We start from the raw sequence: 25,372 nt of genomic DNA on the forward strand, positions 1-25,372 counted from the left end.
TCAGCTGTCGGCTAATTGCCAGCTCCTATCTCTCCACAGTGACTCACCTGTTGATGATATCCTGCTCGTCAGTCCTGTCTACTTAAACCGTCCAGTCCAGATGATCTCTTGGTCACATCTCTAGAGACGCTCTCCTGTGTTCCTGTTAAAGACTTGCTTGGCTGACATTCCTTCTGGCTCCAGATCCTGCTTGCTGTTCTACTACGCTGTTCTCTGGCTCCCTGACGTTTTGGCTTGTCTGACTATCCGTTCTGGTTCCTGAACTTTGGCTATGTTTGGACTACATTTACTTTGTTTATCTTTTTTTATTATTATTATTAAACAAGTGTGATTTAACTGTACTTCTGTCTCAGTCTGATTCATGGTTTCTGACATCTAGCTAGATTAAGTACACAGAGCCAGGACGGGCTCTAGGCAGCCAGCACCCACAGTGTGAGCCATCAGATGGGGATGAAGGAGACTGGAGCTGCATCTCTGGTTTTCTGAAGCCACATCCAGGTATTGATTATCTCACAGAGACAAATCCCCCTGACTATACTTTCATCTATATTTGTAGGTGTCAGATTTAAAAAAAAAATTAAAAAAAACACGACAAAAAACTACAGGATCAGAAATAGTGAGTCTCACTTTCTGGGCAAAGCAGCTCTATAGCACAGAGGTCTCCTTAAAAGCGTACACCAACCGAACAATTGAGATTACGATGGTCATTACATCTACTGAACAATCATCCTCTCTCCGACTTTCCCTTTAATCCCCGCTCTGCAGCACTGCCGAAAAAGGTGCAGATCATTTTATTTTGCATAACATTTATTTTTTTTCCCCCATCACGTACGTTCCAATTATAGAAGATGTTTGTGCGCGCAGGAAGCGAGCCGGTAATGATGCCGCCTCCCATTTAGTAAAATAACATTTGCTTAGTGGAGACTGTGTGATCTGGATATTGACAAGCGGCAGACAGCTGTGAAAATTTCCCCGAGAATGTTAATGTAGCAGCAAAAATTCCTCACCGTCTCCCATTCGCTGTAATTAGACTTCACTCCGAGCGCTGGCGGCCCGGTGCCGCGGCTTCCGAGAACCTGTTTGATGTGAGGACATAAGGCGTGTAAGTATCCGCATAAATCTTTTATACAATCGCCAGCAGAACCGCATAAAATCAGCATTCTGCTTATAGAAAGAGCCTCTATTGGGAATTGTATGGATATTTAAGAGCCGCTATAAACGCAAGCTTGTTGCATTTAGGGGGATATTTTTAATTTGATGTTTTACGGAAAAGCAAAAAAAAAAAATGCACCAACTCATAACATTACAATAGTCTGGGCGCTTTGCTGAAAAAAGCTATGTTGCAGTCTGTGCTGGGAGGACGATGCACTGCAGACCGGATTCTATAAAGGCCCCTTTACACCAGCCCCGTCCGCTGTGGTGGGTTAAACGCATGCTCGTTGTGTTGGGGCAATCCGATATATTGAATGGGTTACATTTTTGCAAGCAGCATTTTGAACAGCACGGATTAGTGCACTGAGCTGCATCATTTGTTCGTTGGCATGGTGCACCAAGGTGGCACTGTGATACATTCCATTTGTTGGCACGGTGTCATTCAGTCACTACGGTTTTCTGTAATGGGTGGAGGTCAGAGGAAGATACCGATGAGAGCTACAAGGTATTATAGTGCCCCATCTAAGCTGTGGAGTCTCATTACCTGTTGGTCTTCACCATAGCTCCTGATGGTGGAGATGGGCTGGAAACCCTAGAGGGCCCTGGTTTTCTTTGATGGAAAAGGGCAGCAGGTCGTGGCCCCTGGGATAACTCCACCAAGGGGTTGCTGGAACAGAAGGGCTATGGTGTAGAGACTTTTTATGAGGTGGTAGACAAGAGATTAGTTGGGTTCAGGCAGAGATCGTGGCAGGCAGCAAGAAAGTCAGTAGTCAAGTCCACACAAAGGTTGTGGTAGGCAGCATGCAATTGAGTAGTCAGGTACAGGGAGAGGTCACTATCAGGCAAGTGAGTAGTCAGGTCCAGGCAGAGATAGTGGCAGGCAGCAGACAAGAGAGTAGTTAGTTCCAGGCAGAGGTCATGGCAGACGGCAAACAAGAAGGTAGTCAGATCCAGAAAGAAGTCATGGCAGAGAGTGGTCAGGTTCAGGCAGAGGTCATTTAAGGCAGCAGATAAGAGTAGCCAGCTCCAGGCAGGAGACCTGGCAAGCAAAAAAGTAGTCAGGTCCAGACAGGTAGTGGCAGATGGCAGACAAGAGCTTATTCAGTTTCAGACAGAGGTTGTGGCAGGCAGCAGGCAAGAGTGAAGTCAGATCCAGGCACAGGCAGCAGGCAAGAGAGTAGTCAGGTCCAGGTAGAAGTCATGGCAGGCCTCACAGAAAAGAGTAGTCAGGTACAGGCAAAGATTGTGCCAGACAAGAGAGTAGTCAGGTCCAGACAAAGGTTGTGGCAGGCAGGAGAGTAGTCAAGTCAGAGCAGAGGTCTAGGCCAGCAGCAAGTGAGAGTAGAATAGTCAGGTTCCACAGTTGGCAAGCAAATAGGCCGGTCAATCCAGATTGAGAACAAACAGGCAACTGGCAAGTAAGTATTATGCCCGGTACACACGATCGGACTTTCCGCCAACAAAATCGTGGATTTTTGTTTGAAGGTTGTTGGCTCCAACTTGTCTTGCATACACACAGTCACACAAATGTTGGCCAACAATTCCGTACGCGAGAACGCGGTGACGTACGACGAGCCAAGAAAAAGGAAGTTCAATAGCCAGTGCGGCTTCTTCTGCTTGATTCTGAGCATGCGTGATCTTTTGTACTTTGGACTTGTGTACACACGATCGGAAATTCCAACAACAAAGTTTTGTTGGCGGAAAATTTGAGAACCTGCTAGCCAACATTCAAAGCTCAAACAAATGTTCGATGGAGCATACACACGGTCGGACTTTCATCCAACAAGCTCACATCCAACATTTGTTGTTGGAAAATCCAATCATGTGTACGGGGCATTAGAGTGTTTTTGCTCTCAGGTAGCTGGCCAGAAGATACATCACGAGCACTTCTGGTCGGTGGACACATCTAGCATTGTTACTAGGAACTCTGGAAGCTCTGGAGGTTTTAAGGATGTTAGAATTCTGGTGGGGATCCTGTGAGGAATCCCGGAAGACCTGGCAGGAATCCAGTACTGTAACAGGTGGGCACTGGAGATTGACACTCCTGCAAAATGTTGGGACCTGATCTTTCTCTGCCGTTTCATTTTCGCTTACAGGCCCCCTTCCAACCCTTTTACTGGACAGTGAAGGAAGAAGCAACATGCCGATGGGCTCATCTCTCTGTTACTCTGCTCAATCCTCCTATCAGCATGTTCCTTGTAAAGCAACGCACCCGATTGGCTCTTTGTGCTGCTTCTTCATCCCCCAGCGTGAGCTCTGTGGTACTGACTGTGCAGTAGACTGCAGGTGTAAAAGTTTAGGATACAGCGTCGCACCAACTCATGTAATTCATCACGGGCCAAAAGTAGTGCATGTAGTATTTTCAACAGTGTAGTGCAACTCAACACGTTAGTGTGCTGCTACATGATATGTTTGCGGCAACGCACGTCCATTGGCAAGGTGCATTGGGATGCCTTTCAGGATGGATTTGTTTGAATTGGATGTGAGAGTGTGAATGGGCCCGTATTGCATGTTGCCTGCCTATCAAGATAATCTGGTGTTGTCAATACTTTGAGTCAATGACCTGAAACAAGCATGCGACCAGTGAAGTGAGATCCCTGGATATATATCTGGTCCAGGTCAGTGACTAAGGAGCCAGTTTATAAAGTAAAGCAGATATCGTTATCAGCTTTTAGTTATACTCTACAGTCCAATCCCACAGCCCGCATTTTGCGGCCAATTCATAAAATGTAGGTGGCAGTAGTGAGCCTGTAGTACTTCACGGAGAACTCTCTGTCTAACACAGGTCACGTGACTGGGTGGACTTCCTCAGTAGGGTAGCTGCTGTTCAAGAGCCCATTTAGGCAGGTATATTTATTTACCCTGGCAGCAGGGTAAAATCTTCTCAGTATGCTGTATATATGTAATGCTTTTGCAATGTTTACATGTGCCTAGTATAACCAAACTCAAAGTACACATGGAACTTCACTGGCAGCATGGTCCACTCACTTCCATAGCAACCAGGGACATTAGGCCTGCATCCTACCGACCAAGGACACTAAGCAGCAGAGTCTGCCTCCTTCCTTAGCAACCTGGGACATTAGGCTTTTATCCTAGCAACCAATGATGCTAGGCAGCAGGGTCTACCCCCTTCCTTTGAAACCTGGGACATTAGGCCTGCATGCTAGTAACCAAGGACGCTAGGCAACAGGGTCAACCTCCTTCCCTAATAACCCGGGTACATTAGGCCTGCATCCTAGCAACCAAGGATGCTAGGCAGCAGGGTCCACCTCCTTAACCTAGAAACTAGGGACGTTAGGCCTGCAACCTAGCAACCAAGGACGCTAGGCAGCAGGGTCCACCTTCTTCCTGAGTAACCTGGGACATTCAGCCCGCATCCTAGCAACCAAAGACGCTAGGCAGCAGGGTCCACCTCCTTCCTAAGCAACCTGGGACATTCAGCCCGCATCCTAGAAACCAAGGACGCTAGGCAGCAGGGTCTGCCTTCTTCCTTAGCAACCTGGGACATTCAGCCTGTACCTTAGCAACCAAGGACACTAGGCAGCAGGGTCTGCCTCCTTCCCTACCAACCTGGGGCATTAGGCCTGCACCCTAACAACCAAGGATGCTAGGCAGCAGGGTCTGCTTTCTTCTTTAGCAACCTGGGACATTAGGCCCGCAGGCCAGTAGCCAAAGACACTAGGCAGCAGGGTTTGCCCCCTTCCTTAACAACCTGAGATATAAGGCCTGCATCCTAGTAACCAAAGATGCTAGATAGCAAGGCTTTCCTCCTTCCGTAACAACCAGGGACATTAAGCCCGCATCCTAGCACCAGGGATGCTAGGTAGCAAGGTCTGCCTCCTCCCCTAGGAACCTGAAATATTAGGCATGCATCTTAGCAAATAATGTCAATATGTCATATAGTATTGTATGATGTTATGGCCTATTGTAAAATGTAATCCAGTACTGTATGATGCCATACAATATTACATGTCATGAAGTATTCCATGATGTCACGGCGTATTGCGGATTGTCATGCAATAATCTATGATGTCACAGCGTATTGCGGATTGTCATGCAATATTCTATGATGTCACTGCATATTGTGAATTGTCATGTAATATTCTATGATGTCATGAAGAATTGCATATCGTCATGCAATATTCTATGATGTCACGGTATATTGCAGAATGCCATGACATATTGTGGAATGTCATGCAATATTCTATGATGTCATGGAGAACTGCAGATTGTCATGCAATATTCTATGATGTCACGGTGTATTACAGAATGTCATGACGTATTGCGGAATATCATGCAATAGTCTATGATGTTACGGCGTATTGCAGAATGCCGTGCAATATTGTAAGATGTCACGGCGTATTGCGGAATGTCATGCAATATTCTATGATGTCACAGTGCATTGCGGAATGTCATGCAATATTCTATGATGTCATGGAGAATTGCAGATTGTCATGCAATATTCTATGATGTCACAGCGTATTGCAGAATATCATGACATATTCTATGATGTCATGGAGAACTGCAGATTATCATGCATTATTCTATGATGTCACAGCATATTGCAAAACGTCATGCAATATTCTATGATGTCATGCCCAATTGAAGATTGTCATGCAATATTCTATGATGTCATGGAGAATTGCAGGTTGTCATGCATTATTCTATGATGTCACAGCGTATTGCGGAATGTTGTGCATTATTCTAAGATGTTACATTGTATTACAGAATGCCGTGCAATATTCTATGATGTCACGGCGTATTGCAGAATGTCATGCATTATTCTATGATGTCACAGCGTATTGCGGAATGTCATGCATTATTCTATGATGTCACAGCGTATTGCGGAATGTCATGCATTAATCTATGATGTCACGCCACATTGCGGAATGTTGTGCATTATTCTATGATGTCACAGCGTACTGCAGAATGTCATGGCGTATTGCAGAATGTCATGCGGTATTCTATGATGTCATGGCGAATTGCAGATTGTCATGCAATATTCTATGATTTCACAACGTATTTCGGAATGTCATGCAATATTCTATGATGTCACAGCCTATTGCGGAATGTCATGCAATACTCTATGATGTCATGGCATATTGCGGAATGGCATGCAATAGTGGATGATGTCATGGCGTATTGCGGAATGTAATGCATTATTCTATGATGTCATGGTGTATTGCAGCATGCTTTGCAGTATTATAAGCTGTCAAGTCATACTCAAGAAAGTCATATAGTATTAAATGATGTCATGCAGTATTGTAGAATATCATACAGTATTCTATGATGTCACGCAGTACTGCAGACTATCACACAGTAAGCTGTCACCTGTCACATCCCACTATGCACCCTACACACTCACCTTTCCAAGGATCACGTGACTGATCACAGGGCGGACCGCTGATGAGCACTTAGTACAGAGCAGCGCTGTGACCCCGCCCCCTTTTTTCCCAATCACCTCGCGCCCTCTGACATCCCACGGTTTGACAGCCCAGATCACGTGACTCCGCCCTTCTTACCTCTCCAGCTCCTGAGCCGATTTTTTCGGCGGTGGGCGGGACTGTGCTGGCAGCGCCCGGGACGTCACGCCGCACGCCGTAAAGAGGCTCTGCGTCTTGCGATCGTCCGGCTTCGGCGGCCATCTTGGTTGTGGGAAATTTGTATTGTGCAGAACATAGGCTGTAAAATACGATATAGGCAGGAGAGATGTGGTGTCTGGCAGCATTCTATTTAGGGCATTAGATTTGTAATAAAGTTTTTAAATAAAAACAAGTGATGTGTCATGCATTGCAGCGAGCGTCCACCAAGCATGGGCCCAAAAGCCTCCGCAAGGCCTCCTTTCATGTGGGCACAGTCGTGTGGCAAATCCAGGTGCCTCATCTGCGTGTCAAAACCTGGCACAGTGCTGCTGGATGTACGCATACACACCACCAGTACTGGGCGCAGCGACAGAGTAAAAAAAATAAGTCATTATGCACTTAGCAGGTAATACACATAGAAGCGAATTCTACTGCGCCTAATGGACATGCCTGAGGTGCAGCGAAGATAAAAAAAGAAAAAGCTGTACGACTTTGACCAAAGTTGAATAATTCCCCTGCTATAGGTATAGGCCATTTATTTACCTCATGAAGCCTCACTGGAAAACTTCTAGGACGTCGCTAAGAGACGCCTAGCTGACCTGGAAACTGAGGGTGTAGTAAGAGTCTGAGATGAAAGCAATATGGAGGGAGAGAGAGGGAGGGAGAAAGGGAGAGGGCCAGAGAGTGTGTGGAGATGATACAAGAGACGGTGCAGACATGGTGGGTGAGAGGGTATAGACATGGTGGGTGAGAGGGTATAGACATGGTGGGTGAGAGGGTACAGACATGGTGGGTGAGAGGGTACAGACATGGTGGGTGAGAGGGTACAGACATGGTGGGTGAGAGGGTGCAGACATGGTGGGTGAGAGGCTACAGACATGGTGGGTGAGAGGGTGCATACATGGTGGGTGAGAGGGTACAGAAATGGTGGGAGAGAGGGTGCAGACATGGTGGGTGAGAGGGTACAGACATGGTGGGTGAGAGGGTACAGAAATGGTGGGAGAGAGGGTGCAGACATGGTGGGTGAGAGGGTACAGACATAGTGGGTGAGAGGGTGCAGACGTGGGTAGAGGGTGCAGACATGGTGGGTGAGAGGGTGCAGACATGGTCATTCAATATTCTATTATGTCATGGCGTATTGCAGAATGTCATGCAATATTCTATGATGTCACGGCGTATTGCAGGATGTCATGCAGTATTATATGATGTCATGGTATCACATGGTACAGGAGAGGGTGCAGACAAGGTACGTGAGAGGGTACAGACATGGTACGTGAGGGGATGAGAGGGTGTAGACATGGTGGGTGAGAGGGTGCAGACATGGTACAGGACATGATGTGCACCTCCAACACAGCGCTCTGTACTCCCCCAACACACAGATTGTCCAGCAGATCATCATCACCCCAGACATGGCCATTCACCTGCAACATCCTGGTGCCTGCAGCCTCCCTCCCTGCACCTCTGGGTGACAGCTCACTGAGAATTGAGGGTTCTTCATGCAACTAGAAGGCCTCTTCCATGTGTACAGTGGAGAGGGGAGAGGCCTCCGACCTTTGGAGCCAATCAGCTGCAGTGTACAAGTAAATTGCTCTGAAGAGAGTAGCCGATTAGCTGCCCTGGTCGGAGGCCCATCCCCTCTCCACAGTAAACACACGGAAGAGACCTGCTAGCCACATGGAAGATCCCCGGTGACCATGTTATTACAGCTGGAAACTGGTCGGCCGGTGATGGATTGACGGGACAATGCCAATTTCCCTCTGATTTTTCCCGGGACACAGACAGACCGGGGAAAAGGGCCTGAATGTCCGGGAAAATTGGGACTGTTGGAAGCTATGACACGCACACCACTGGCGGGCCACTACCGCTGTGATTTTACACAGCGGAGCTGACCTGCATGTACTGCCGCCACCCGCCGATCATCCAGCACAGAGGTAGAATGGAAGTCTGCCTATGTAAACAGATTTTAGCAGCTAGCCTGACAGGAGGGAAAGCATGGATTCTGTGTTGCTGCAAAGCAGGGACTAGGATCCATGTCTTCCCTTAGTAAGACACAGTATACTAAAACACTGGCTAGGTTTACAGTTAACCCTTTGATTGCCTCTGTTTAACCCTTTCCCAACCAGTGTGTTAGTACAGTGACAGTGCATATTTTTAGCACTGATCACTGTATTAGGGTCACTGGTCCCCAAAAAGTGTCAGTTAGTGTCTGACTGTCCGCTGCAATATTGTAGTACTGCTATAAGTCACTAATTGCCACCATTACTAGTAAAAAAAAAAAAATATATATATATATATATATATATATATCCCATAGTATGTAGACACTATAACTTTTGAGAAAACCACTCAATATACGCTTAATTGTGTCCATCAATGCGGCTTCACCTGTGTCCAACAATGCACCCTACCTGTAACCATCAATGCTGCTTCATTGGTAACACAATACACCACCATGGATTGAAATACTTCTCCTGAAGAAGGCACATGTACATGCCCGTCTGAAGTTTGCCAATGAACATCTAAATAATTTAGAGAAGAATTGAGAGAAATTGCTGTGGCCAGATGAGACAAAAATGTAGCTCTTTGGCATTAACTGGACTTGCTGTGTTTCGGAGGAAGAAAAATGCTAGCTATGACACCATCCCTACAGTCTAGCACGGAGGTGGAAACATGATGCTTTGGGACTGTTTCTCCGCTAAAGGTACAAGCCAACTTTGCCGCATTGAGGGGCCAATGAACGGGGCCATGTATTGTAAATCTTGGATGAGAACCTTCTTCCCTCAGCCAGAACACTGAGGATGGGTCATGGATGGGTCTTCCAGCATGACAATGACACAAAACATAAAGCCAAGGCAATAAAGGAGTGGCTCAAGAAGAGGCACATTAAGGTCATGGAGGGGCTTAGTCAGTCTCCAGGCCATAATCCTATAAAAAATGTATGAAAGGAGCTGAAACTTTGAGATGCCAAGCAGCAGCAAAGAAACCTTAAGGATTTAGAGAAGATCTGTAAAGAAGAGTGGACCACGATCCCTCCTGAGATGTGTGCAAACCTTGTCACCAACTACAAGAAACGTCTGACCTCTGTGCTTGCCAACAAGGGTTTCCCACCAAGTACGAAGTCATGTTTTGCTCAGGGATCAAATTTGAACTCAATTTATAACATTTCTATCGTGTTTTTTCTTGATGTGGTTGATATTCTGTCTCTATCATTTATTATACACCTACAATAAAATTATAGACCCTTAAAGAGGAGAGCCAGCTTTAAACATTTTTTTTTTAAAAGTCAGCAGCTGCAAACACTGTAGCTGCTGACTTTTAATAAGCAGACTTACCTGTTCAGGGCGCCCGCGATGTCGGCCGCCCTCGGCTGACCCATCCCTCGGCTCTCGGGCGCTTTGTGAATGGGGCGCGCTGTGTTCTGGGACACACAGTTCCCAGAACACACAGCGCCCCATTACCCAGAAGATGCCGCACGGAAGAGAGAAGACCGAAGATCACCGCGGAGGAGGAAGAGGCAGATTAGGACGATATGCCTGGCAACAGGCATTTCTGGTAAGTTTAACCAGTTGCCGACCGCCGCACGCCGATGTACGTCGGCAGAATGGCACGGGCAGGCATAAGGGCTTACATGTACGTCCCTTGCCTCCCGCGGGTCGGGGGCCCGATCGGGCCCCCGCCCGGTGCCTGCGGCGGTCGGTATTCGTTCGGGAGCGATCCCGGACGAGGGGACGGCCATTCATTCATGGCCACCCCCTCGCGATCGCTCCCGACGAATAGAAATCCCCCGTGACATCACTTCCTCTCCTGTAATGTAAACACAGGAGAGGAAGTGATGTATTCTCTCCTCCGTGTCGGTATTTTTCGTTCCGACACGGAGGAGAGCGGATCGGTGAGTTGCACCAACACTCTACACACACAGTAGAACATGCCAGGCACACTCACACCCCCCCTTTACCCCCCGATCACCCCCCAATTACCCCTGCCCCCCAGTCACAGTGACACCAATGTCATTTTTTTTTTTTTTTGCATTGGTGTCATTTGTGACTGTAATAAATGTTAGGGCAGTTAGGGTTAGCCCCCTTTAGTTCTAATGTACCCCCCTAACCCCCCCAATAAAGGTTTAACCCCGTGATCACCCCCCGTCGCCAGTGTCACTAAGGCTGGGTTCACATTGCAGCGGTTTATGAGAACGAATGTGATTCGCACCGCACTGCAGTGCAAATCACATCCGATCTCTGTGCGATTCGAGTTCAGCCATTCGCCGCACCCGCCGCACCCGCCGCAAATTCGCACGGGACCCTTTTTTTGGCCCGCAGCAGAATCGTATCGCATGGGTGTTCACACCATGCGATCCGAGTTTGCAGATCGCACTGCGATATGCGAACTGATCTGGGGGTGTCAGTAACATTTCACTGACACTCCCAGCAGTTCGCATAGGGCAGTGTGAACTGCCGCCGGGAGGCATGCGATGCGGGAACCCGCCGCGGATTCGCGGTGTTTCCGCATCGCTCCAGTGTGAACCCAGCCTAATAAGCGATCATTTTTCTGATCGCCGTATTAGTGTCACAGGTGACGCTAGTTAGGCAGGTAGGTATTTAGGTTCGCCGCAGCTTTTTATAGCGCCAGGGACCCCCATATACTACCGCATAAAGCCCCCTGATTGCCCCCTAGTTAACCCTTTCACCAGTGATCACCATATAACTGTTACAGGTGACGCTGGTTGGTTAGTTATTTTTTTATAGTTTCAGGGCACCCGCCATTTATTACCTAATAAAGGTTTAACCCCCTGATCACCCGGCGGGTGTCATTTGTGACTAATAACTGTTAGGGCAGTTAGGGTTAGCCCCCTTTAGTTCTAAGGTACCCCCCTAACCCCCCCAATAAAGGTTTAACCCCGTGATCACCCCCCGTCGCCAGTGTCACTAAGGCTGGGTTCACATTGCAGCGGTTTATGAGAACGGATGTGATTCGCACCGCACTGCAGTGCAAATCACATCCGATCTCTGTGCGATTCGAGTTCAGCTATACAGATAGTATGGCTGAATTCGTGTCGCACCCGCCAGGGACCCCCATATACTACCGCATAAAGCCCCCTGATTGCCCCTAGTTAACCCATTCACCAGTGATCACCATATAACTGTTACAGGTGACGCTGGTTGGTTAGTTATTTTTTTATAGTTTCAGGGCACCCGCCATTTATTACCTAGTCTCACTAGTGTACCCCTAAATTTAGGGGTGTCTACTTTCCAAAATGGGGTCATTTGGGGGGGGTTTGTGCCATCTTGGCATTTTATGGCCTTCAAAACTGTAACGCCCTTAGAAAGCCTGAAGGCAGTGCTTGGTTTTCGGGGCCCCGTACGCGGCTAGGCTCCCAAAAAGTCCCACATATGTGGTAACCCCTGTACTCAGGAGAAGCAGCAGAATTTATTTTGGGGTGTCATTTCACATATGCCCATGGCATGCGTGAGCAATATATCATTTAGTGACAACTTTGTGAAAAAAAAAAAAAAAAGTTTGTAATTTTCCCGCAACTTGTGGCAAAATATAAAATATTCCATGGACTCAACATGCCTCTCAGCAAATAGCTTGGGGTGTCTACTTTCTAAAATGGGGTCATTTGTGGGGGTTTTGTGCCATCTTGGCATTTTATGGCCTTCAAAACTGTAATAGGTAGTGAGAAGTGAACTCAAAAATTTACGCCCTTAGAAAGCCTGAAGGCGGTGCTTGGTTTTCGGGGCCCCGTACGCGGCTAGGCTCCCAAAAAGTCCCACATATGTGGTATCCCCGTACTCAGGAGAAGCAGCAGAATTTATTTTGGGGTTTTATTTCACATATGCCCATAGCATGTGTGAGCAATATATCATTTAGTGACAACTTTGTGTAAAAAAAAAAAAAAATTTTTTTTTTTGTCATTATTCAATCGCTTGAGGCAAAAAAATAAAATATTCAATGGGCTCAACATGCCTCTTATCAATTTCCTTAGGGGGTCTACTTTCCAAAATGGGGTCATTTGGGGGGGTTTTGTACTGCCCTGCCATTTTAGCACCTCAAGAAATGAGATAGGCAGTCGTAAACTAAAAGCTGCGTAAATTCCAGAAAACGTACCTTAGTTTGTAGATGTGACAACTTTTGCGCAAACCAATAAATATACAATTATTGACTTTTTTTTTACCAAAGACATGTGGCTGAATACATTTTGGCCTAAATGTATGACTAAAATTGAGTTTATTGGATTTTTCTAATAACAAAAAGTAGAAAATATCATTTTTTTTCAAAATTTGCGGTCTTTTTACGTTTATATTGCAAAAAATAAAAATCGCAGAGGCAATCAAATACCATCAAAAGAAAGCTCTATTTGTGGGAAGAAAAGGACGCAAATTTTGTTTGGGTACAACATTGCATGACCGCGCAATTACCAGTTAAAGCAGCGCAGTGCCAAAGTGTAAAAAGACCTCTGGTCATTTACCAGCAAAATGGTCCGGTCTGAAAGTGGTTAAAAAAAAAAAAAATTTCATTTTTTTTTTCTGATTTTTTGCTAAATTTTAATGTATTTTTGTTTTTCAGGGTGGCCCTCCACTTTAATTTCTTTGTAAGTGGGCCATCCGCCACTTACCGGATCTGTTCACGGTGGCGGTGGCAATCGGATCTTCACTCTGGCTTGGCGTTGAGACGAGTGAAGGGAAGATAGCCCCCACCCGTCTTCATACCAATGCAGCGCGTCAAAACGTCACTTCCGCTCACAGCTCTTAAAGGGTCATTTTTTTAAATTATTTTTTTAAATGGGAATTTTTTTGTTTTTTTATTGCATTCAAGTGTAAATATGGGATCCGAGGTCTTTTTGACCCCAATCTCATATTTAAGAGGTCCTGTCATGCTTTTTTTTATTACAAGGGATGTTTACAGAATGTGTGCAGAAGGGAATGCATATGTGAGTAGCACCCGCATATGAAAACGGTGTTCAAACCACATGTGAGGTACTGCCGCGATCGGTAGAGTGAGAGCAATAATTCTAGCACTAGACCTCCTCTGTAACTTAAAACATGCAACCTGTAGAATTTTTTAGCCCTTGTACACACGGTCGGACATTCCGACAGAAACAGTCCGATCGGACCGCGTTGTTGGATAATCCGACCGTGTGTGGGCTCCATTGGACTTTTTCCGTCGGAATGTCCGACCAACAAAGTTTGAGAGCTGGATTTAAAATTTTCCGACAACTTGATCCAATCAGACTTTGTCCGATCGTTTGTAGAGAATTCCGATCGGACAAAGTGCCACGCATGCTCAGCTCAAATTACGAGACCAAAGCTATTGGCTACTAGTCGCGACGTAGTCCCGTCGCAACGACCGAACGTCATCACGTTCCGAACGATTGGATTTTCTGACAACTTTGTCCTGCCGTGTGTATGCAACACCACTTTCATGTGTACAAGGGCTTAAACAACGCCTATGGAGATTTTTAAGGGTAAATGTTTGTCGCCATTCCACGAGCGGGTGCAATTTTGAAGCGTGACATGTTGGGTATCAATTTACTCGGCGTAACATTATCTTTCACAGTATAAAAAAAATGGGCTAACTTTACTGTTGTCTTATTTTTAATTCAAAAAAGTGTATTTTTTCCAAAAAAAGTGCTCTTGTAAGTGCAAATACGGTGTGACAGAAAGTATTGCAATGACTGCCATTTTATTCTCTAGGGCAGCAATTCTCAACCAGTGTTTCCTGGAACCCTGGGGTTCCTTCAGAGGTTGCTAGGGGTTCCTTGAGCTGTGGCTGATGAACCACCTATTTGATGATGCCTACAGAGTTCAAGGTTCAGCACCACTTAGCAAAGCCAGCAGCATGACACCAAATATCTTTTTAGCTGTCTTTAAAGAGGAGCTGCACGAAAAAAAAAAATATTAAAAGCCAGCAGCTACTAATATTGCAGCTGCTGACTTTTAATAATATCACACTTACCTGTCCCAGGTTCCAGCGATGTCGGCGGCAGATGACGAGCGATCGCTCGTCTCGCTGCAGCCACCGCCGCCATCCTCTGTCAGGGAATCGGGAAGTGAAGCAAGAGGGCTTCACTGCCCGGTTCCCTACTGCGCATGCGCGAGTCGCGCTGCGCTGGTTCCCCGCTGTGTCTCTGGGAACTGTGTGTTTCCCAGAACACAACGGGGGGCGGAGCCATGCGGCGGTGGGTGGAGCCATGCGGCGGTCTGGCCAGAAGTGGGTGCAGATACCTGGATTATCCAGGTAACTGCACCCCCCTCCCCCCCGAAAGGTGCCGATTGTGGCACCGGAGGGGGGGAGGGATAATACTAGCGGAACTTCCCCTTTAGGGTGAAGAACCGCTTTAAGGGTGGCATTCTAAACACCACTTTGAGGAGGACATTCTTCCTTTGACCACAAATATAAGCAGCATTGTTCTTATTGAGCCCTGATGATTTGGTTTTAGTAAGGGTTCCTCGAGAATTCAAAATTATTTTTGGGGTTCCTCTAGGGTTAAAAGGTTGAGAAAGCCTGATCTAGGGTGTTAGAAAAAAATTTATAATGTTTGGAGGTTCTAAGTAATTTTCTAGCAAAAAAAACTGCTTTTAACTTGTAAACAACGCATCTCAAAAAGAGGCTCGGTCCTTAAGTGGTTAATAAGTGAAATAATTCAAACAAAAAAGAAAAAGAAGGGCATATGTATATGTGTGTAAATAACACACTATTGTTTTCTCAAAGTGGTTGTAAACCCTTACAAACCACTTTGACCTACAGGTAAGCCTAGATTAAGGCTTACCTGTAGGTCCAAGAAATATCTCCTAAACCTATACAGTTTAGGAGATATTTGCCCGAAGACAGGCACCGCTGTCTACGGCGCATGCGCCGTAGACAGCGGCGCGCAGGCGCACTGAGCGCGGCTTTTCCAACAATGGAGCTGCCGCGCGTGTCGGCTCCCGTGCGCATGCGCGGGAGTGACGTCATCGCGGCTCCGCAGAATGACAGCGGCGGAGCTGCGAGACCCCACCGAAAAGATGGATGCGCCGGACTACAGGGGACAGCGGTGACTTCGCTGGCTCCTGTGTCAGGTAAGTGACACATAATGGACTACTATGCGATGCATTATGCTTTGCCTTTGCAGGGAATGAAAGAGGAAGTAAACCCATCAGGGTTTACTTCCTCTTCAAAGACATTGTATACCCATATGGGTAGTATCACTCTAGTCAAAAAAATACTGCATATAAACAAAAAAACCTGGAGTTGTCCTTACGAGAAGGAACCAGAAGACCAAATGAGTGACACAGAATGCAAAGTATGAGAAATTATAAAATGTATTTGTTTATTAGTAAAAAAACTATCAGAAAACTCCACAATAGGTGCCAAAACCTCTACATGGATGTCCATGCCTTATTATACTAATTATTAGGACACATTATACGGCATTTTTGCCATGGCATGACCACCCATGTATAGATTTGTGGCGTCCGGACGAATGTTTATGTGTACCCCATTATTGTGTGTCCTGTCCTGTGCTGTGTATTGTTAATGGTTACAACCAGAGACATTCCTTGATGCTGATGTTTCTGGTTGTTTTTTTGTCAAATTTCCAGTGTCTTTCTTTAGAATTTTGTCTCCTATTGTGGAGTTTTATGATAGTTTATTACTAATAAACCAATACATTTTTCAATTTCTCATACATTGCATTCTGTGTGCTCGTTTGGTCTTCTGGTTCTGGTCTCGTGAGGACAACTGCAGGTTTTTTTGTTTAAATGAGTGAAATTCGTATTTGATCCCCTATCAATCAGCAAGATTTCTGGCTCCCAGGTGTCTTCTATACAGGTAACGATCTGAGATTCGAAGCACTCTCTTAAAAGGGAGTGCTCCTAATCTGAGTTTGTTACCTGTATAAAAGACACCTGTCCACAGAAGCAATCAGATTCTAACAACTCCAACATGGCCAAGACGAAAGAGCTGTCCAAGGATGTCAGGGACAAGATTGTAGACCTACTCAGGACTGGAATGGGCTACAAGACCATCACCAAGCAGCTTGGTGGGAGGATGACAACAGTTGGTGTGATTATTCACAAATGGAAGAAACACAAAATAACTGTCAATCTCCCTCGGTCTGGGACTCCATGCAGGCTCTCACCTTGTGGAGTTTCAACGATTATGAGAATGGTGGGGAATTAGCTTAGAACTACATGGGAGAATCTTGTCAATAATCTCAAGGCAACTTGGACGATAGTCACCAAGAAAACAATTGGTAACACACTACGTCATGAAGGACTAAAATTCTGCAGTGTCCGCAAGGTCCCAATGCTCAAGAAAGCACATGTACAGGCCAGTCTCAAGTTTGCTAATGAGCATCTTAACCACTTCAATACAGGGCACTTAACCACTTGCGGCCCGCCCTATAGGCAATTGACGGCTGCAAAGTGGTTTCATAATCCTGACCGGACGTCATATGACGTGATCAGGATTATGAGCCACTGCGCGCCCCCGGGGGCGCGCATCGCGGCGATCGTTGTTGCGGGGTGTCAGTCTGACCCCCGGCAACTACGATCTCGGTAAAGAGTCTCCAATGGAGACTCTTTACCACGTGATCAGCCGTGTCCAATCACGGCTGATCACAGTGTAAATGGGAAGAGCCGGTGATCGGCTTTCTCTCACTCGCGTCTGTCAGACGCGAGTAGAGGAGAGCCGATCGGCTGCTCCTCTGACAGGGGGGGGTCTGTGCTGATCGATTATCAGCACAGCCCCCCCGAGGATGCCCACACTGGACCACCAGGGACGCCACCAGACCATCAGGGAAAAGGTAATCCTCCCTAGACCACCAGGGATGCCAGTCAGCACAATGGGTGCCAATCAGTGCCCATAATGGATGCCAATCAGTGCCCACAATGGGCATCACTGATTGGCATGCATTATTGTTTGGCACTGATTGGCATCCATTACTATAGTATAACACCAATGCCGCCTATGAGTGCCCACCTGTGCCGCCTATGAGTGCCCACCTGTGCCGCCTATGAGTGCCCACCTGTGCCGCCTATCAGTGCCCACCTGTGCCGCCTATCAGTGCCCACCTGTGCCGCCTATCCGTGCCCATCTGTGCCGCCTATCCATGCCCATCTGTGCCGCCCATCTGTGCCGCCCATCCGTACCAGCTATCAGTGCCAATTTGTGCCACCTATCAGTGTCCGTCCGTGTCGCCCATCCGTGCCGCCTATCAGTGCCGCCTATCAGTGCCACTTCATTGGTGCCCATCAGTGCCGCCTTATTTACAAAGTTTTGAAACTGAAACAAAAAAAAAACATTTTTTTCTTCAAAATTTTCGGTATTTTTTTATTTGTAGCGCAAAAAATAAAAACCGTAGAGGTGATCAAATACCACCAAAAGAAAGCTCTATTTGTGGGAAAAAAAATTCATTTGAGTACAGTGTAGCATGACCGCGCAATTGTCATTTAAAGTGCGACAGCGCTGAAAGCTCAAAATTGGTCTGGGCAGGAAGGTGTTTAAGTGCCCTGTATTGAAGTGGTTAAACACCTTCCTGCCCAGACCAATTTTGAGCTTTCAGCGCTGTCGCACTTTGAATGACAATTGCGCGGTCATGCTACACTGTAGCTAAATGACATTTTTATCATTTTTTTCCCACAAATAGAGATTTCTTTTGGTGGTATTTGATCACCTCTGCGGTTTTTATTTTTTGCTAAACAAATAAAAAAATACAGAAAATTTTGAAAAAAAAAATGTTTTCTTTTTGTTTCAGTTTCAAAACTTTGCAAATAAGTAAGTTTTCTCCTTCACTGATGGGCACTGATGGGGTTACACTGATGGGCAATGATAAGGCGGCACTTATGGGCACCGATGAGGTGGCACCAATGAAGTGGCACTGATGAGGTGGCATTGATGGACACCGATATGTGGCACTGATAGGTGGCACTGATAGGCGGCACCGATGGGCGCCACACGGATGGGCACTGATAGGTGGCACAAATTGGCACTGATAGCTGGCACGGATTGGCATGGATGGGCATGGATAGGTGGCACAGGTGGGCATGGGTTAGTCGGCACAGGTGGGTATGGGTAGGCGGCACAGGTGGGCATGGGTAGGAAGCACAGGTGGGCATGGGTAGGCGGCACAGGTGGGCATGGATGGGCACTGATAGGTGGCATGGATGGGCACTGATAGGCGGCACACATGGGAACTGATAGGCGGCATTGTATTAAAATATATTGTACTAATGGATGCCAATCAGTGCCAAACAATAATGCATGCCAATCAGTGATGCCCATTGTGGGCACTGATTGGCATCCATTATGGGCACTGATTGGCATCCATTGTGGCACTGACTGGAATCCCTGGTGGTCTAGGGTGGCATACCTTGTCCTGGGCATCCCTGGTGGTCTGGTGGCATCCCTGGTGGTCCAGTGTGGGCATCCTCCGGGGGGCTGTGCTGATAATCTATCAGCACAGACCCCCCTGTCAGAGGAGCAGCCGATCGGCTCTCCTCTACTCGCGTCTGACAGACTCGAGTGAGGAAAAGCCGATCACCGGCTTTTCCTATTTACACTGTGATCAGCCGTGATTGGACACGGCTGATCACGTGGTAAAGAGTCTCAGACGAAGACTCTTTACCGAGATCGTAGTTGCCGGGTGTCAGACTGACACCCCGCAACAACGATCGCCGCGATGCGCGCCCCCGGGGGTGCGCATCGGCTCATAATCCTGATCACGTCATATGACGTCCGATCAGGATTATGCAACCACTTTGCCACCGCCAATTTGTTATAGGGCGGGCGGCAAGTGGTTAATGATTCAGAGGAGAACTGGGTGAAAGTGTTGTGGTCAGATGAGACCAAAATCAAGCTCTTTGGCATCAACTCAACTTTCCGTGTTTGGAGGAGGAGGAATGCCTCCTAGGACCCCAAGAACACCATCAAACATGGAGACATAATGCTTTGGGGGTGTTTTTCTGCGGGTACAGGACAACTTCACTGCATCAAAGAAACGATGGACGGGGCCATGTAATGTCAAATCTTGGGTGAGAACCTCCTAACCTCAGACAGGGCATTGAAAATGGGTCGTGGATGGGTATTCCAGCACAACAATGATCCAAAACACATGGTCAAGGCAACAAAGGAGTGGCTCAAGAAGAACATTAAGGTCTTGGAGTGGTTTAGCCAGCCTCCAGACCCTTATCCCATAGAAAATATGTGGAGGGAGCTAAAGGTCTGAGTTACCAAACGCCACCCTCAAAACCTTAAAGACTTGGAGAGGATCTGCAAAGAGGAGTGGGACAAAATCCCTCCTGAGTGGTGTGCAAACCTGGTGGCCAACTACAAGAAATGTCTGACCTTTGTGATTGCAAACAAGGGTTTTGCCACCAAGTACTAAGTCATGCTTTGTGAAGGGGTCAAATGCTTATTTCACTCATTAAAATGCAAATTAATTTATAACTTTTTTGAAATGTGTTTTTCTGGATAGTTTTGTTGTTATTCTGTCTCTCACTGTTAAAATAAACCTAAAATTTAAATTATACACACTGATCATTTCTTTGTCAGTGGGCAAATGCACAAAAATCAGCAGGGGATCAAATACTTTTTCCCTTCACTATAATATATTTCATAATATATATTTTTATTATTATTAATTATATAACCAGGCATTCAGTAGGCGGAAAACATCACTGTAGCAGTAGCCACTTCTCTGCCATCCTCTGAAAAGTGAACACTGCGAATCGCTTTTCAGAGTGACGCTCATGTAAGCAAACCCTTACTGGGCCAAGGGCTAGGAAATGGCAGATACCCACACAAGCCCAGGCAGAATATGAAGATTCCGAGCAGATAGCATCCTACCTGGGATTCGAAGTGAGGATACCAGGACTGCAAGGCAGAAATGAATAAACCGCTGTGCTGCCCTGAAAGCAGTCTAATGATATGCTTACACACCGGAATCACACACCTAAACATGCTATACACACATACAGAATGTAAACACCGCAGTCATGTCATGTTTAACAGCAACTTCTTTATTAAGCAATTTACCATGACGAGAAACATGACGAAAACCAGACAGCCATATCGTCGGCGTACTTACAACAGCGCACATCTGTTTGCTAGCGATATTCCCAGCCCCCCTACACGGACATGCTGTTGTAGAGAGACAATCTTTAATATAGAAAACACAGAGACACGTATTGAAAGAGCAGTAATAATAGGCGTGTCACACATGTACTGGGCCCATTTACATTCTGTACTTAAAAAATGCGTGCCTTTTTAATATACTGTTTCTTGTGCCTTATTCTGTGCATTGTCACGGGCATTTCTTGGGAAGGAGGTGACCAAACTTTTTGCATGCAGCTGCAATTTTTAAGGCGCAGGTAAATGCAATTTTTACATGCAGTGTCATTCATACCAATGGAAGACATGTCTCCAGTGGCTCAATCCTTCCTGGTTAGAGTTGCAGCGACTGGATTTATGCAAGGCAGCCAATTGGTGACTCTATAGCACGTAAATTCTACCACTTGCTGTGGCTGTGACCTGGAGGAAATGGATCAGGCTACTGGAAAGGGTAGGGTGCCACTTATACCGCTGTGTTTAAATACCAGACGAGGGGCCTAGAAGAAAGTTACCTTTAGAGCTACTATAAAAAGGTATATCTGAAGCCAAAACATTTTCTTTTTTTTTTGGCTAGAGTAGGGAATGATTAAAAACCCTGTCAAGCTTGCTTTTTGTTTTATTGCTGTCTGTGTGTATATACAAGTCAGAAGGATGCAAACTCACATCACTAAGACCTTCATGACTTAGTAGCACATCACTAGACCCTCTCCTACTACTTCCACTTGCTTCTCTGCAAATGGGGCCTAGTTATGACAAAGACCTTCATGACCAAGACACATAGCTAGATGACCAAGATCTTCCCAACTGGGATGGTAGCACATAGCTATAGATCCTCTTCTACTACTTCCACTTGTTTCTTTGCAATGGGGTTATAGGTACGGCTACAACCTTCATGACTAAGACTGTAGCACATAGCTATACCCTCTCCTACTTCTTTTAAATAAGGGCATAGTTATGTCTTAGACCTTCATGAATAAGACTGTAGCACATACTCTCTCCAACTTCTTCCACTTGTTTCTCTCCAATAGAGAGATAGTTATGATGAAGACTTTCATGACTAAGGATGTAGCACATAGCTAGACCCTCTCCTATTACTTTCACTTGTTTCTTTCCAATAGGGGCATATTTATGATTAAGACCTTTATGACTAAGACACATAGCTAGAAGACTAAGCCCCTGTACACACGGTCGGAGATTTCGACAACCAAATCCGTCGGATCTTGTCCGTCGGATTTTGCCCGTCGGATCTTGTCCGAAACTGTTGCATACACATGGTCGGACTAAGTTGTCGAAAAATCCGATCATTCAGAACGTGATGACGTAATTTCGTTACGATGGGACTACGTTCAGGCTAGTAGCCAATAGCTTTGATGTAGGAATTTGATCTGAGCATGCATGGCACTTGGTCCGATCAAAATTCTCTACACATGATTGGAGTATGTCCGATCGAACCAGTTGGTCGGAAAATATTTCCAACAAGTTGGAAAATTGGGTCCAACGGATATTCCGACGGAATCAGTCCGATGCATACCACACACAGTCGGATTATCCGACAACACGGTCCGATAGGACACATTCCGACGGATTCTCCGACCGTGTGTACAAGGGCTTAGACCTTCATGGCTGGGATGGTAGCACATAGCTAGATCCTCTCCTACTACTTCCACTTGTTTCTCTAAAATAGGGTCATAGCTATGACTACACCCTTCATGACTAAGACTGTAGCACATAGCTAGACCCTCTTCTACTACTTCCACTTGTTTCTCTCCAATGGAGGCATAGTTATGACAAAGACCTTCATGGCTAAGCCTGTAGCACATAGTTAGGCCCTCTCCTACTACTTCCTCATGGTTCTCTGCAAATGGGGCGTAGTTATGACTAAGACCTCCATGACTAAGACCAAGACCTTCATGACCAAGACACATAGCTAGATGACGAAGATCTTCATGACTGGGATGGTAGCACATAGCTAGATCTTCTCCTACTACTTCCACTTGTTTCTCTGCAATATGATCATAGTTGTGACTACAAACTTCATGTCTAAGACTGTAGCACATAGCTAGACCCTCTCCGACTTCTTCCACTTGTTTCTCTCCAATAGGGGTGCAGTTATGACAAAGACCTTCATGGCCAAGGCTGTAGCATATACCTAGACCCTCTCATACTGCTTCCACTTGCTTCTCTGCAATAGGGGTTATGACTAAAGCCTTCATGGCCAAGATGAAGATTTAGAATTAGAACTTAGAACTTCACGATTAAGACTGTAGCACATACCTAGACCCTTTCCTACTATTTCCACTTGTTTCTCTCCAATAGGGGCATAATTATGGCCAAGATCTTTTTTACTTATTACTTATTTACTTCATGACTAAGCACCTATTAGAGAAAAACATGGAACCAATAAGAGAGGGTCTGGCTGTGAGCAATGTGCTACAGTCTGGCTGTGTGAGTTTGTAGCTCTTGCAATAAAGCTTGTTGTGTATCAAAAAAATAAAAAAAAATATATGAAAAATAGGGTATCTGGATATACGGGGAGGAAATTGATCTCGGTATTGTAGGTATGCAGTGGATGACCTGCAAGACTACCCAGAGCAGTAATATCTTTATGTATGTTTACAGGAAGTCAGAGGAAAGCCCTTCGAAGTGAGAGAATCTTCGCTGCAAAAAGTTTCTCCGAAGACTACACTTCACCACCCGTTCTGGTGACCACTCAAAACCACTCAAAACTCTGGATATTCTTTCACCTTTAGTCCCGCTGACAATGATCACCAGGCCAAAAAGCGTGACTCTTGGGGGTCATGGACCAAAAAATAAAATAAAAAAAGGTTACTAACTTTTCCCTATTGTATACAAAGCAAATAAATGAATAAATACTGTGTAAAGTGAAGACATGTAAATGGGGGGGCCCTTGTAGAGCTTAATTTAATTTTTTTTTTAAAGCATTACTCCAGTGAGGGATATACTTTTAAATCTAAGCCCCCCCCCCCCCTTTCAATAGTTGTCAAAATACAGTATATAAAATCAAAAACAATAATAATCATAATAAATACTTTAAAAGGGCCATAAAAGTCATACTCATTGGACCGCTCCAGTCTCCTCCTTCCCCTTTGTTAGGTGATGTTTTACATGGAGTAACAGAGAATAACTTCCTCTGATCTTTAAATAAAACTTAAGCCTGGTACACACTAACAATTTTATTTATTTTTGGTTCAACCCGAAAAAAACAACCTGACAGCTCCGGTCAGAGCCACTGTACTAACATTCCAACATTAGTACAGTAATCCCCCCTCGCTGAGCTGTTCTGCCCCCCCCCCCCCCCACCAGAATACTCCGATCAGCATTATTAGCCATTCGCTGAGGGTGCTGAATTAGGAGTCGGTCGGCTGTTGGTTTTCCAGCATGCTCCGATAGAAGCCAGCCAAGCGACCAGCTTCTGTCTGACCCACTGACATACACACGGGCTGAATGTCAGCTGGTTTTTATTGAACCGGCTGATGTCTCCTTACATTCGGCCCGTGTGATCGGGGCTTAAGGGGCACGTATACGAGAAGGGGGTTCAGCTGGGAACCTTCTACTACTTAAATCTGGTGGCTTTGCCCTCATCTTATAGAGCCGTTATAATGGAAGGTGGGTGCCGATGTATGCAAGTGAGGATTAAAAGATGCAGAACAATAGTGGGCAATTATTGGTCAGCCATACCAGTGAATTATTAAGGGGTTCCTCGTTTGCCTATAAAAATATACACCTTAAGGCCCCCCCTGAAAACCCTTTTCTAGAGAGAAGCCTATCCTGCCTCCACCCAACAACTGTATTTTTATTTTCTCCATCAGCTCATCCCCCACAGTTATTAGCTTTTGTATAGCTTCACCCTCCCTTTTAGGTTGTAAGCTCTTGGCCCCCTGATTCCTCTTGTATTGAATTGCTTTGTGACTGTACTATCTGCCCTCATGTTGTAAAGTGCTGAGCAAACTGTATAATAATAATAATAATAATAATAATAATATAATAAAAAATAAATAATAATACCATAGCCTATCATTGTGAATTTTTTCTATAGCTAAACTTAATTTTCCTGAACTTTGAGGACATATTATTATTATAATACAGGATTTATATAGCGCCAACAGTTTGCTCAGCGCTTTACAACATGACATATGATGCCACATACAGGAAAAATAAACGGCAGATGGACGTTTGTGCTCTCTTTTATTTCATGAACCAATATATAGACATTCCACTTGCTAGTAGGAAACTTCAGCCGGTTTGCAAGTGATCATGGGAATTGGGAATCCAATTGAAGGAGTATTATGGGTAGTTTCTCATATAACAGTTTAAAGCAAAGTTTAATCTGCTTGTATTTTGCCTTCTCTGGTTCCCACTTTCTACCATCATCAACATGCTATTGTTAAATAAAACTTTTCTAATTTTATTACATCTCTTTTTTTAGACTTATTGATATCACATAGCTCTCAACTGTCCCTGATTTCGAGGGACTGTCCCTGATTTGGAGCAATGTCCCTCTGTCCCCCATTCCCCCTCATTTTGGTCTG

General features: G+C 45.6%; 1 protein-coding gene and 1 long non-coding RNA gene across 4 annotated transcripts in view; one reads left to right on the forward strand and one right to left on the reverse strand.

Annotated features, from left to right (window-relative positions):
• The window catches only part of LOC143933704 (uncharacterized), a 32,636-nt gene extending 25,928 nt beyond the window's left edge, over positions 1 to 6,708 (reverse strand). Inside the window, exons 1-2 of one of the 3 annotated variants that reach the window (XM_077456694.1) lie at positions 6,518 to 6,708; positions 1,008 to 1,076 (exon numbers count right to left, since the gene is read on the reverse strand). Coding sequence is in view for 1 of the 3 variants with exons in the window: in XM_077456693.1 (XP_077312819.1) it covers positions 1,008 to 1,160 (153 nt within the window). In the remaining 2 variants the exon portion in view is untranslated. Of the gene's footprint in view, positions 1 to 1,007; positions 1,238 to 6,517 lie in introns of those variants that run through there. The other 2 variants (XM_077456695.1, XM_077456693.1) reach the window with 2 other exon arrangements.
• On the forward strand, positions 970 to 25,251 carry LOC143933706 (uncharacterized). Its single transcript, XR_013263140.1, has 2 exons — positions 970 to 1,102; positions 23,442 to 25,251. It is a non-coding gene; the product is annotated as an uncharacterized LOC143933706 (long non-coding RNA).
• Positions 25,252 to 25,372: the final 121 nt, after the last annotated feature.

Source organism: Lithobates pipiens, unplaced genomic scaffold (assembly GCF_037356315.1).
Source record: "Lithobates pipiens isolate NorthernLeopardFrog02 unplaced genomic scaffold, aLitPip1_a1.2 Scaffold_27, whole genome shotgun sequence".
Classification (NCBI taxonomy): domain Eukaryota; kingdom Metazoa; phylum Chordata; class Amphibia; order Anura; family Ranidae; genus Lithobates; species Lithobates pipiens.